This window comes from Mustela nigripes, chromosome 13 (assembly GCF_022355385.1).
Source record: "Mustela nigripes isolate SB6536 chromosome 13, MUSNIG.SB6536, whole genome shotgun sequence".
NCBI classification, from domain to species: domain Eukaryota; kingdom Metazoa; phylum Chordata; class Mammalia; order Carnivora; family Mustelidae; genus Mustela; species Mustela nigripes.
In genome coordinates, this window is record NC_081569.1 from 66,280,332 (window position 1) to 66,294,261 (window position 13,930).

Sequence of the window (13,930 nt, forward strand, 5' to 3'; positions counted from 1 at the left end):
TGGGCTTTATGCTTTATTTTACAATAAAAAACTTCTTAATGTCCTTTTGTAAAATGAGCAATAAACATATAAAGTATGTATAATTAGCCTCCTAAATTCTCTTTCCTCAATAAACCCCTATTTGATTTTATTATTTGTTCAGAGCAAGTACATATGTGCTCTGGGAAATGTATTTTGAAGAATCGTTACAATGGGGATGCCTTGGTGGCTCAGTCGGTTGGGTGTCTGCCTTCGGCTCAGGTCACGATCCCAGGGTCCTGGGATCCAGCTCCACATCAGATTCTCTGCAGCAGAGAGCCTGCTTCTCCCACTCTCTCTGCCTGCTGCTCTACTTGTGCTCTCTCTCTCTGTTAAATAAATAAATAAAATTTTTAAAAATTAAAAAATAAATTACAATGTAATCAATCAACGAACATTTTTAAAGTAACTACTATGTGAAGCACTCTATTCCATTGTAATTGGCTGGTATCCTGAGATATGTACTATTTCCCAGATTGATATTGGGCACTGGAAATACTATGGTTTGAATGTTTGTGCTACTTTGTTTGTTTGTAATGTTTAGTTTTATCAGTTGGTGGAACTACTGCATTTTGGAGAGGAAAGGCTCATGCAACATATCCACTCAGCACAAAATTAAGTGGCCTCTACCCTGGCCTCGGCCACTGCTGGCGCTGAGGTCACGGTCTCGTGGTCCAGGGCACTGCCTTCTGTGGGGGTCAGCAGCCCAGACACTGCTTGCTGAGAATCTGCTCTGTTCTGAGCTACACTTTGGTGACTCATTGTCCCAACCTCACAACCACACCACACATCTGGATAGACAGTTCCTAGAAATGACCGTTTCAGAGAGGTTTATAATGGCTACCAATTCCCAGCAAAACAAAAGGGCGTTTGAGAATTTTTACCAACCCAGAATCATAATAAGCATCCAGAAACAACTTACTCTTTTCCATCAGAAAAACCCAGTTTCTAAATCTAAAACTTAACAAACACATCAATTTTTATGCTTTTTCTGCAAAGCAAAGGAACCACGAGAATTGCGAAACTTAAAAAAAAAAAAAGAAATCCTTTGGCCAAGAAGCTTTTATTGTTTTGTTTTGTTTTGTTTTGTTTTAAGATTTTTATTGATTTATTTGACAGACAGAAATCACAAGTAGGCAGAGAGGCAGGCAGAGAGAGAGAGGAGAAAGCAAGCTCCCCGCTAAGCAGAGAGCCTGATGCGGGGGGCTCGATCTCAGGACCCTGGGATCATGACCTGAGTTGAAGGCAGAGACTTTAACCCACTGAGCCACCCAGGCGCCCCAAGAGGCTTTTATTGTAATCAAAAGTAACACATTAATAATAATAAAGACAGATGATAGATAAATAGGTAACACTGACCATGTGGCAGAGGCTGTTTTTAAGCAGATTACATGCATTCATTTATGTCATCCTCACCACAGGTGAGGTGGCCTACCATTCCCTTTTAACAGAGAGAAGAACTGAGAAGCAGAGAAGTTAAATAATGTGCCCAAGGACACAGAGCTAGGAAGTAGCAGTGCTATGACCCAAACTATGTGGTCTGTGCTATTAGGCACAAGTTACTTCATTGCCCCAAGTTCTTAATGCCTTAGCAAGTGCAATAAATGCTAGGGTAGGGGAGTTAGTAGTTTGTGTTTGAAACCCCCTGGCCTGTCGAATTTGCATTTCAAAATCTCTGGCAGAGAGCACAGCTAATCAATGATCAAATAGCATCCACCATGTCTCCATACAGTTCCTGAAGCTGTCCGCTTCTCCCCACCCCCATTGCTACGGCTCTGGTTCAAGCTCCCATCATTTCTCCACTAGATTATTGCAACAACCTCCAAAATTACCTTTCTGCCTCTAGTTCTAATGGGAGAGGAGGAGGAGAGGCCCAAAAGAAAGATAAAAACATGCATACCTAGCCAAAGAATTCACATACACCTGTCCCAGCAACTTCTAGAAGTGAGGGCTGGGGACGAAGCAGTTGCAAACTCAGGTCATTCCAAATCTAGAGAAAGTCAAAATCACAGCCACTATGAAGACCAGTAAATCAAACCATGCCATAAAGAACAAGCCGCCTGGATCTGCCTCAGGGACGACTACAGCTGTACACAGGGATCATCTGCTCTCCTCCTCACCTCCCCCAGCCTCTCTGGAGCTTGGGGCTCCTGAGCAGAGGAGACTGCCTGGTTCCTTTCACCCTCCCTCCTGCACCGGCCTGGCTGAGATGTGTCCTGGGCAGGGCAGTGAGCAGGAAGGAGACTCCTCACATGACCCAGCTTATTCCACCCTTTCCCCCTTCCCAAAGCAGCACTCTTGCAGTAAGAGCACAGCAGGAATGCCGACTGAAGGGGGCCCACGGTGGGCAAGAAGGGCTCTGCTCCTCGGCATCCTCGGGGCTACTGCACGCTTGCCTCCCCCGAGTGCCTCCCTGCCCCAGCGTCTCCTCCTAAGGGCCACAGGTAGGTGGACACTGGGGTCAGCGGCCTCTGCCGCAGCTGCCATGTACAGATGGAGGGACAAAGAGAGGAAAATACTCACTTGACTGACTTCGGCTCATGCTTCCTCCTCTGATTTTAGCATTTGGAAGACTATCAAACGCTTTTGATCCCTCGGATAAGTTCTCAAAGATAGCTCAGAAAGAATTCACAGGCTTCGTGAAGCAGGCGAGCCTCCGGTTTTTATTGTTGGAGACTTCATCGTGAAAAAAAAAAAATCTTCTTTCATCTTAGAAATTCTCTCTGCAACAGTGGAGGACTCTTCACAGGCCCGTGGGCAGCTTGGGCTCTGAAATGGGAAAATGAAATTGTACAGATATTAGGAATCTTTCTCACCAGAGATACAGTTTCTCTTTGAGGAGGAGGAAGGGTTCAGAATTCCCTTTTAAGAAATAAAGCAGACAAGGAAGAGTGATTTCGTGATTTTTTTTTTTTTAATTCTTTCACTATCATCAGCTTACTTCATTAAAGCTCCTCTTTTGGGCCCCAATAATTATTTTTTTCAAAAGCTCTACATCATATTCAAAATGCCTTATACATTTCCACTAGGGTTCTTAAAATTCCATCTCGTGACCACACACTTAGTTTTCTTAAGAAATCTCTCTTTGTGGGATTGGAACTAGCGACACCAGCATACTTCAAATTTTCACCTTCTTTTTCTTACCAGGAAATAGCACCCAGTGTGTTATGTCTCCATCACTGGACTTTCCCGAAGGGTTTTTCACAAAACAGGAGCGCACAGATGGAGGCATTGTCATCTACTTCCTAATTATCCTTTACATGTTCATGGCCATGTCTATTGTCTGTGACGAGTACTTCCTACCCTCCCTGGAAATCATCAGTGAAGGTAAGTGATTGAAAATCTCCCCCATAAGCTTCCGAAATGTGGTGCCACATGCGCATGGTTGTCTTTAAAACAGCTCAGCAACAATTTTGTCCGTCTCAGCTGGTAACAGAGCACGGACTTCTGTGTTGAGGGGTCCTACCTCAAGGAACGGGCCTGTGCGTGGTTTTTCTTGGTAGTTCATGTGCAGCGTGGCATCTTTAAATGAGCACCCAGCACTTATTATTACAATGGGTCTCTCCAGAAACTCTTTGTCTCCTATAATCCTGGCCATTTGTTAGTAAACTCTTCCAAGTTTGCACATTTGTGCCCTTGATGTGTACACGTAAGATAAGGCCTTCCTAATGCTCATTTTATACTTTAAAAAACCTGCTGTTTTACTCTAAAACTGTTTCAATTTTTTTTTTTTTAAGATAAGATGGGTGGTAAACAAATGACATTTTTCATTTCAGCCTTATGCTAGTAAGGAGACTAACTGGTATTTATGAACCAATAAATAAGTAATAAGTCCTGCATCTTACGTAAAGTGACTTCAGGTATCAGATAATTGTAAATTCAGTTATTAAACTTTAAGCTCAGTCACTGGTTTCTGAAAATAAGATCTGCCAGGCCAAGCCTCTTTCTTCTGTCCCCTCAGCCATGTAGATCACACAAGAATTCTGAGCATAGACCTTTCCTTGGAATCCTCGTCCCTTAAATCAGGATGTCAATGATGAGTCATGCCCTATGCAACAGAAGTGCCAGCAGAAATTTCCAGTCTGTCTCCAGCTTGGTTTAGTTGACTGAGCATGCTTACCTCAGAGAATGTCAAAGTTAAGGGTTAGGTGTCCAGCTGCATGCTTACAGGATTGTACAGAAATAGCATCCACCCCCAGCACCCCCATCCCCACCCCCACACACACTCTGCTAACATTTCTTCCCAGAGAAAGCTAGAACATTAACTCTCCCTTTTCCCAAGGCCCCAGCCCTCTGGCTCTGCTGAAATGCTCCTGATTTTCTCTCCTGTTCACTGTACCACTGCAGTATCCTTAAGACCTACAACAGGACCTGACAAGACCAGAGGCTCTCAACACATATTTGTTTTAAGGAAAAAAAAAAATTCATAGAACAGGTCAGTTTAAGTTTGTTATAATTATTATGACTTAACTCAAGTAGGTCTAAATATCATCATTTTTACATTGGCATTCCATTTTATGACCACCTTGATATTTTTCTATAAAACAGATTAAATTACTTTAACATAGTATTTTTACCTAGACTGATAAAATGCAAGGAAAAAAGTAAAATCACCCAGAGATCCCCACAGTCAGCATCTGATGTATTTTCTTTCAGGCTTTTAGGTCTTGATATAAATACAGTTTGAGGTTTTTTCTTTTCATCATATTTTATTCCTCACATCTTCCCATATTATTACTGTTGAAAAACGTGATTTTTAATGGTAGCATGATTTTGTAAATGATGAAAGTATCTAACACTGGGTTTTATATACAGTAGGTACCCAGTAGAAATGTATAATTTTTAAAATTATTTTCTTTGGACATTTGGAGGTTTTTTATTATTATTATTTCATGCAATAAAAGCCTGTACTTGTATAAAATCTTTGCAAAGTTCTCTGATCATTTTTTTAAAATTTTATTTATTTGACAGACAGAGATCACAAGGAGACAGAGAGGCAGGCAAAGAGAGGAGGAAGCAGGCTTCCTGCTGAGCAGAGAGGCCGATGTGGGGCTCGATCCCAGGAACCTGGGAACATGAACTGAGCTGAAGGCAGAGGTTTTAACCCACTGAGCCACCCAGGTGCCCCTCTGATCATTTTTTGATAAAGATACAGAGCTATGTGTATTTTGAGCTTTATTTTATACATTGCCAAAAACACTTCACATAGGGTATGCTAACTTAAACCTCCAGAGAGTGGAATAGCTTCTACTCTAGAAAACCATGAATAATAACATAATAAATGTTTTTGTTAATTGCTTTAAAAATGGAACTTCATTTTATAAAATTTGGATTTATCCTATTCTTTGTGAGACTGAACATTTCATGTTTATGGAAATTTGAAATTTGTGGTTTTTGCTTTTTGCTTTTTTTGCCCATGTTCTAACAGGGGGTATTTGTCTTTTTATTATTGATTCCCAAGACTTTTTTTCATATAAGGATGTTAACACTTTTTCTAATATAATTTTATATCATATGCTTTTCATATTCTGCTGTTTGCTTTTGTATTTTGTGTGTTTCTCACGTTGAAGTTTATATATTTTAAGTGAATTTATAAATATTTTCTTTTATGATTCTCCTTTTGTTTTTTTTTATTTTATTTTATTTATTTATTTGACAGACAGAGATCACAAGTAGGCAGAGAGGCAGGCAGAGAGAGAGGAAGGGAAGCAGGCTCCCTGCTAAGCAGAGAGCCCGATGTGGGGCTCGATCCCAAGACCCTGAGATCATGACCTGGGGTGAAGGCAGAGGCTTTAACCCACTGAGCCACCCAGGTGCCCCTCTCCTTTTGGTTTTATACTTCAAAAGACATTTATCCTCAGGTCAGAAAAATTGTCAAATTTTCTTTTACATGTAGTTTCTCTCTCTCTTTTATTTTTTACATTTATTTCTTTCTTTCACTAAGAATTTGACTATAGGTGCAATGTTATCTTCAGAAAGTTGACCCATTTTCACATACTAAATTCTTACATATAGATGTATGTACATCCGCTTCTATACCTTTTTTTTAATTTTTTTCAATTTATTTATTTTCAGAAAAACAGTATTCATTATTTTTTCACCACACCCAGTGCTCCATGCAATCCGTGCCCTCTATAATACCCACCACCTGGTACCCCAACCTCCCATTCCCCCGCCACTTCAAACCCCTCAGATTGTTTTTCAGAGTCCATAGTCTCTCCACTTCTATACTCTTAACTGTTGTAATAATCTCCCTTTTGCCAGGACTAAACCTTTAGTTAGAAAATCTAAATAGATCATGTTAATTATATTAAAATAAGAATTTTTTTTCATTTTTATTTATCTTATTTTTTTAAAGATTTATTTATTTATGGTAGAGAGAGAAAAAGTGTTCAAGCAGGAGAAGGGTAGAGGGAGAAGGAGAGAGAGAACCCCAAGAAGACCCCATGCTGAGCTGAGAGCCTGACTCAAGGCTCAATCTCATGACCCTGAGGACCATGACCTGGATGCCTGGACTGCTTAGATGATTCAGTCAGTTAAGCGTGACTCTTGGTTTTACTTCAGGTCATGATCTCAGGGTGGTGAGATCGCACCCCTCATCAAGCTCTAAGTTCAACACAGAGTCTGCTTAAGTTTCTCTCTACCTCTTCCTCTCCCTCTCACCCCCCCACTCCCGACCCCAGACTCACACATTGTCTTTCTCTAAAATAATTAAATAAATCTTTAAAAACAAAACAGAATAAAAAATAAAAACAGAAACTAGGAAATTCTAAATTCAAGGTACTTTGTCCCACCCTGAAAATTTCTCTTCCTGGAAAATAGAAAGTCAAAAAGTGTTGTTGGTTTGTGTTTTTTTTTTTTTCGTTTTCACATTTCTAAACAATGACTTGACTAAAAGAATAAATTCATCAAGAATTTTGTTTATAGAAAAATTGTCTTGGGAGCAGTAAATAAATAAATAACTTTTCTAGGCCTGCAGCAGAAACTGCATTAAAATTTAGATTGCTACTTCAAAATAATCTTCATTAAGTGACTTCACAGACGATTTATAATAATGACTTCCACCAGGCCACTTGTGGAATTACTCTGAAACATCATCAGCAGACAAGTGAATCACTCTTTGCTCTGAAATATGATAACAGTAGATATTACAAATGTGTAAATTGGTATTCAGTCCAGAACTGGGTCCACAATTCCAACATGTGGGAGGTAGGGTAGGGAGTGCAGTTCCCCCAACAGCAAGTAATTCTGACACTATCTACCCAAAGATAGCGTCTGATTCCAGAATGCCCCCACACTTGGCCCTCACTGCCTTCAGATGGCGTCTGCAAGCCCAAGTATTACCTATGCTTCTGACTGACTGGCTATTGATTGGGAGTTCCAACAATCTCCTTCTTGGGTTTTGGATACCAGGCATAAGGCTAGGTTCTTACCTATACTTCTGGCCAATGGGCTATCAATCAGAGGTTTCCATGACCTCCTCCTTAGGTTCAATTAATTTGCTAGAGTGACTCACAGAACTCAGAGAAACATTCTACTTACCAAATCACTAGTTTATTGTAAGAGGATATATACTCAGAAACAGCCAGAGGGAAAAGATCATGCAGCAAGGTACAAGGAAGGGGAGCAGAGCTTCTATGTCCTTTCCAGACATGTCACTCCCCCAGCTCTTCAAATCCCATCTTTTTGTTTTTTGCTTAGGGAGGTTCCATCACATAAGCATTGACCACTGACAACTGATTCAGCCTCCAGCCCTTCTCCCTTCTCCTTCCTCTGGAGGCCAGGGGTTGGGACTAAAAGTTCCCATCCTCTAATCACGTGGTTTGCTTCCTTGGCAACCAACAGCCATGCTAGATAGTGTCCAAAATATGCCTCATTAACATAACATAATATATATATATATATATTTTTTTTAACACTCACAATATCACAGCCCACTTCCTGGTCTTTACACACATATTCCCCTTATGGCAAAATAATCATGGCAGTCCAAAGATACTGGCCTATTACCAGACTCTCATTGGTAACTACCCAGCCCACTGTGCTGGTCTCGATCACGGATAGCAACACTAGCAAGCGTCTCTCCCTCAGCCCATTCCTCATCACACAGTGTAAGGCCACATGGTGCACAACTAGTGAGCTATTTTTACTACAAGCAATAAAGCTGAATTCACTATTAACCCCAATTTGGCAAAGGGGGTGAAGGTACACCCTATCCCACCAGGCTCTCAGCAATCATAACCGAAGTGTTAAAGACATGGTCACAGTTTCTGGCTTTTCATCCTCCCTGCTTCCAGCCCTTGTAGCTGCAGTCCTGGTCCTGGGACCCCCTGCACCTAGCAGGGGGACAAAACAAACGAAACATAAGTTGCAGCAAAGTGCAAAAGAAGGAATTCCAACAGCTCCCTTTCCCGCTCTTGCCCAGACCTACCAGAAACCAGGAAGCTATCAAGCGGGGCCACCCCTTCAGGACTCTGCACTTTTAGGGTAAGCACACTCTGGGGATGGCTGGTGAGCCAGTCCTCAGTACCTCTTTCTTCCCCCGTTTTCGATAACCAGTGTTTCAATCGCCCATTCTAATTCTCCATCAAACTTATCTCTCTGCCCATTGTTGGCTGTTAGAGGTTGCAAAATGTGTTCTTGGCCTGAAGGAACCATGCAATTATCTTCTGCTGCTATTGTTTCATAGTATTTTGAGCATTTGCATCTACTACCAAGGAAGCAACACCCAGTCTGGAAGCAGTAAATACTCCTGTCAGGCAGGACCCATTTGTAGCCCCCGAAGGTTACCAGCATCAATCTCACTTGCCAGCTATGTTCAGGACCTTCCCACCAGGGAATCTGACACATAGCTGTCTCTGTCTCTCTTGTTGGCAGGTAGGACAGCTCTTATTGGCATTTTGTGCTTCAGAGGGTGCAAGAAAAATGTGTCTGGCTTCAGCCCATCTTTGCACTGCTGCAGACTCTCCTGTCTAGTCATTTCATGGACCCCCAGGCAGCCATCTCAAGGGAGCACAGTGGGATATCTACTTATCTATTTCAATCACCCTCCAGACTTAGGGCGTTCTTCTTATAGGCTCCTACTTTACGCACCTTTCAAATTTTCATAGTGATTTCCACAGGGTTATGTCTTATGTAGACATATATTTAGTACCCAGGTTCCTATTGCCTTTCTAATCTGACCATATGGCCAGGCCATTGGGCACTGCCTTGGAAACTACTCTTCTCCATTACTGCCCAATTTATCCACACTTGCACATAAGGTCCTCAGTGAGGGGTCAACCCAAGGGACCCTGGCCCCTTCATCAACCTTTAATTTGATTCATCTGCCTAACTACTGCCTCAAGTGGTTGCTGGTCCATTTTCTCATAGTAACCGCTACATTCCAGTTTTTATAATTTCTCCAGACAAGGTAAATAGAACACATGTGTTTGGGGTCCTTTAATGATGGGTGACCAATAGGGGGTCCCATGGGCCCACCAACCTTAGGTAACACTCATTAAAACCTTAGTTTTAACCCAGTCAATGTCTGCTTTATTCATCCCATTTCCTTTTTTTTTTTTTTTTTAAGATTTTATTTGTTTGGTCAGAGAGCAAGCACAAGCAGGGAGGGGGGCAGCAGGCAGAACAGGCAGAGGGAGAAGCAATCTCCCTGCTGAGAAGGGAGCCCAATTTGTGACTTGATCCCAGGACCCTGGGATCATGACCCGAGCCGAAGGTAGATGCTTAACTGACTGAGCCACCCAGGCATCCCTATTCATCCCATTTACTAATAATCATCTAAAGACGTCCACCCTGCTGGGACAAGTCCTACCACTTTCTCCTTTCTGATTCCTTTGTTTTTCCCTTTCAATATTTGGTTTGTTAATGTATTTCTAAATAACCTTCTAGAAATTTTCATTCACCTTCTTGGAAACAGTCCCTTGGCATTCCCCTTGGCCTCTTCCCATTTTCTTATTAATTAACCTAATGTTTTCATTAGCATCTGTAAGACCCATGCGAGGAAGCTCAGCAGATTTGATATAGATTCCCTATTTTTCCGTTTTGCAACAATAAGGTGATATGGGGTGCTCATGAAGGCTCCCTTAACCACAGCATCTGTCATGACATGGGTAATGGACATATTCAGTGGGTGAATACCCTAATCTTCATAAAGCCAGTCCCACATGGCGTACATACAAAGCATTATCAACAGCTTTATCTGGGATGTCCCACTTGATATTCATAGGGAAAACTGGGCAGTCTGCATTCTCAGGGTAAACAGACCATTCCATGTCTTTTATCCAGTCCTTCTCTCTCTGGAATAACTTCCTATGTGTATGGATCACATATAGCCATCTGTAATTTTTTCACAGTGAGCTAGCTCTATGTCCCATTAACAACCCGAACATGCTCTTTCACTCTGCAGCGTCCAAAACCAGACACAGCCCCCAAACCACCCTTACAATGCCCTTAGGAAAGGTTCCTCAGGAAGCTACTGATAGCAATACACAAAACGAAACAATTCCTTCACACTATACCCTCTGGTTTCAATGGTTTCTCTTTTTGCTGTTTTTCTCTATTGACCACTTTCTTGGCAACCAGAGGTCTTAAAAGTACTTTCTGATACCCCTGTGTAATTCTCCCCTTGCTGGGAGGCTCTGAGGCTAGTAGCCTATGCTCAGACTCACTGAAATCGAAGCTTGATTTAGCATCAAGATCTGGTCAGGCATCCTCTTTTATTACAGATAACAATAACTAAAGGGTAGAATATTTTGCCTTTTCTCATACTTCACATTTCCTTATATATTAAGTGAATCAACCACAGGAGTTGGATCCATCTCTAAATTCCTGGTAACTTTTATCTTTAGTTAACTTTTACTCTTAGTAACTGACCACAGCACAGCTGCGGCTCCATACCGTGGGTGACCACATAGCCACCCAGAAATCAAAGGTTCCTCATTCCCTGTCCTTTCACCTTTTCTCTTTCCAAACCAAATGCTTCTGTGAGCCAGGGTCATTCTAGCAAACCCCACTTCACTGACGCCAAACTAAATAGGTTCTGAACCCAATTCCAATGTATATGCATGGGGGTGGGGGAGGGTTCCCACACCAGCAAAAGCAATGCTCAGACACTAGCACGGTGTCCAAGATATCAATTCAATTCTGACAGTATTTGCCTGGAAATAGCATCAAATTTCACGGGTTAAGGGCTCAGGCCTACAAGACCTCTCTCCCACCCCCCAACTCAGATGCCATTGCAAACTTGTGCTTCTGAAAACTAGCTATAGATTGGGGATTCCAACTGACCCCTCCCTGGGTTTCAGACACCAGTCATAAGCCCAGGTTGTTACCCCTACTTCTGGCCAACAGGCTATCTATCACAGATTCCCACAACTTCCTTCTTGGGTTCAATTAATTTGCTAGAGTGGCTCACAGAACACAGAGAAACATTTTACTTGCTAGATTACTGGTTTATGAAAAATAATATACATATATAATTATATATAAAATAAATATAAATATAATAAATACATAATTATGTATAATTATATATTTGTTATATACTGGTATTATAAAATGACATAATAGCCAGATGGAAGAGATACATGGGGCAAGGTATAAGGAAAGGGCATGGAGTTTCCACCCTCCTTGAACCTCCACATGTTCACCAACCTGGGAGCTCTCCAGAAAACTTCTTTTGAGTTTTATGGAAGCTTCATTAAATAGGCATGATTGAATAAATAATTAACCATTGACATTGGATCCAGCTTCCAGTCCCTCTCCTTCCTAGAGGTCAGAGGTGGGACTGAAAGTTCTAACCCTCTAATTACAGTGTTGGCTCTTAGGTGGGGCCCACAAGTCACCTTGTTAACATAATGAAAGATGCCTTCATCGCTCTCAATACTTAGGAAATTCCAAGGGTTTGGGGAGCCTGAGTCAGTAACTATGGCTCAAGACCAAATATATATGAAAAATACATTTTGTTCATATATTTTCATCTGAATGACCAAATATATATTTCTTATAGATCACAATATCGCATGTATGAGTGATGGATGCCCACACTGCTGCTAAATCTTCTTCAGCTGCTAGGAATTGACCCTGGTCTTGAGTACTGAAAATACCTGGCAACAAAATGAGATAGAAATAGTGCTGGCTAGATTCATTTTTTAAGTGCCTATAGATTAATTCTGTCATTTCTCTGTTCAAGGTCTAGCATACTCTCATCCAAATTAGGACATCAGCAATAAGAAACAATTTCCCTGAAATTTGTTTACAGACACAGAAACTGGCTTCAGAGAAGTCTGCAAATGCTTTATATTTCCCCAAGTTCTTTGATGAGCACTGAGTTGTAATAATTCCACCCATTTTGTCAACTAATAAGGATTAATATAATCCTGAAAACAGTTTACTGAAGCATTCCACAGTGTGATGGAGGGGTTTTATTTATATATTTATTTTTTAGCTATTTATCATAAAACAATTATAGAAGACCAAGCATGGTTCTAAACTAAATAGAGATAGTTTCATTTAGTCTTCACAAAAACCCTACCAAATCAGGACTATAGATTGGTTTTACTGATGAGAAAACTGAGGCTCAGATGATAACTAATTACTTAAGATTATACAGCCTGGGGGCACCAGGGTGGCTGAGTCGGTTAAGTGTCAGACTCTTGGTTTCAGGTCAGGTCACGATTTCATGAGTTGTGGGATTGAACCACAAGTCAGGGTCCTCAATTAGCGGGCAGGGGGATCTACTTGAAAGATTCTTTCCCTCTGCCCTTCCCCCCCCCCCCCAACTTCCCCAGTGCCCCCTCTCTAAATCTTTAAAAAAAAAAAAAAAACTACACAGCTTGGACCCTGCAGAGACTGTTCTCTCGAATGCCAAAATCCAAGAATGTTCTCAATTTTACACATTCTTGTTTAAGGTTAACTGCCATAATATGGTTATTTCGGAAGTACCATTCTATATAAACAGTCTTAAGTGGCATTTTCCTCCCAAAGGAATGGAATTTTGACCAAAACAAAAAATACATCAAATACCCATTGTTACTATGGAGGAACTATAGTACAAAATAAAGAGAATCTGCTGAATTGCTTAAATAAAAAATCACACTCTAGCTGTCCAGAGCATTTTACCTTAGAGATAAGATCTGGTTTCTGAATTGAGAAATAGGATGAGGATTCAGGGAAGGGGTTAAAAGGTGTCATCAGAGGTGAAATATTATCTGAGATCAAAGAAGCTAGAGGCAACGGGGTAAAGAACATACTTAAGGGAGCTCCCTCATCCCTGCCAGCCGTGTTCCTCTAGACCCTAGACCCATAATTGGTGGACACACTGAGGTATGTGGGTGACAGAAAAATGGAGACAGAGACAGCTCATAGAGCTGTGTGCCACGTACAGGAGGTAATATAACTAAACTGCTTACACAAAAACCTAGAACATAGTAAACATTCACAAGTTATTCATTATTACATAAGAATAGACTACAAAGACTATAATCCTTTACTCAGCAAAGATGGAAGTGCAGAAGGTGAGTGATCGAAGTCAATATGAATATATTTGGGGCAAACACCAAATCTAGGGAGCATCTGCTAGAGCCTGAACACCAAGTTCAAGGCAAATAAAAGCAAGTACTACCTTCACAAGCTAGGAGGTAAATTTATGAAATCCACTCTTTGATCTAATAATCCATGCGGTAACTTAAATGATACTTCTTTGGGATATTCTGTTTAGGGTTCCTTTTACTTCTTTTATGATTTTATTCTATCTTTAGCAATCTTTCCTTGTTTAAAAAATGATATCTTTAAAGTATATTTAATTTAAATATAAATTAATATTTCATATATGATATAAATTAAAAATACAAACCATATTAACTGTTAGCCCAAAGAGGACTATTATCTCTCATCTCTATAAGCAGTCCAA

The 13,930-nt window shown here is 40.9% G+C and overlaps 1 protein-coding gene and 1 long non-coding RNA gene across 2 annotated transcripts in view; one reads left to right on the plus strand and one right to left on the minus strand.

Moving 5' to 3' along the window:
* LOC131999730 (uncharacterized) lies at positions 1 to 2,766 on the minus strand. Its single transcript, XR_009399096.1, has 3 exons — positions 2,542 to 2,766; positions 1,919 to 2,008; positions 1 to 347 (listed from the first exon to the last, which is right to left on the minus strand). It is a non-coding gene; the product is annotated as an uncharacterized LOC131999730 (long non-coding RNA).
* Positions 2,339 to 13,930, plus strand: part of SLC24A5 (solute carrier family 24 member 5) — a 27,013-nt gene continuing 15,421 nt past the window's right edge. Inside the window, exons 1-2 of the mRNA XM_059372766.1 lie at positions 2,339 to 2,462; positions 3,166 to 3,345. Coding sequence (XP_059228749.1) covers positions 2,339 to 2,462; positions 3,166 to 3,345 — 304 coding nt within the window. The remainder of the gene's footprint in view (positions 2,463 to 3,165; positions 3,346 to 13,930) is intronic.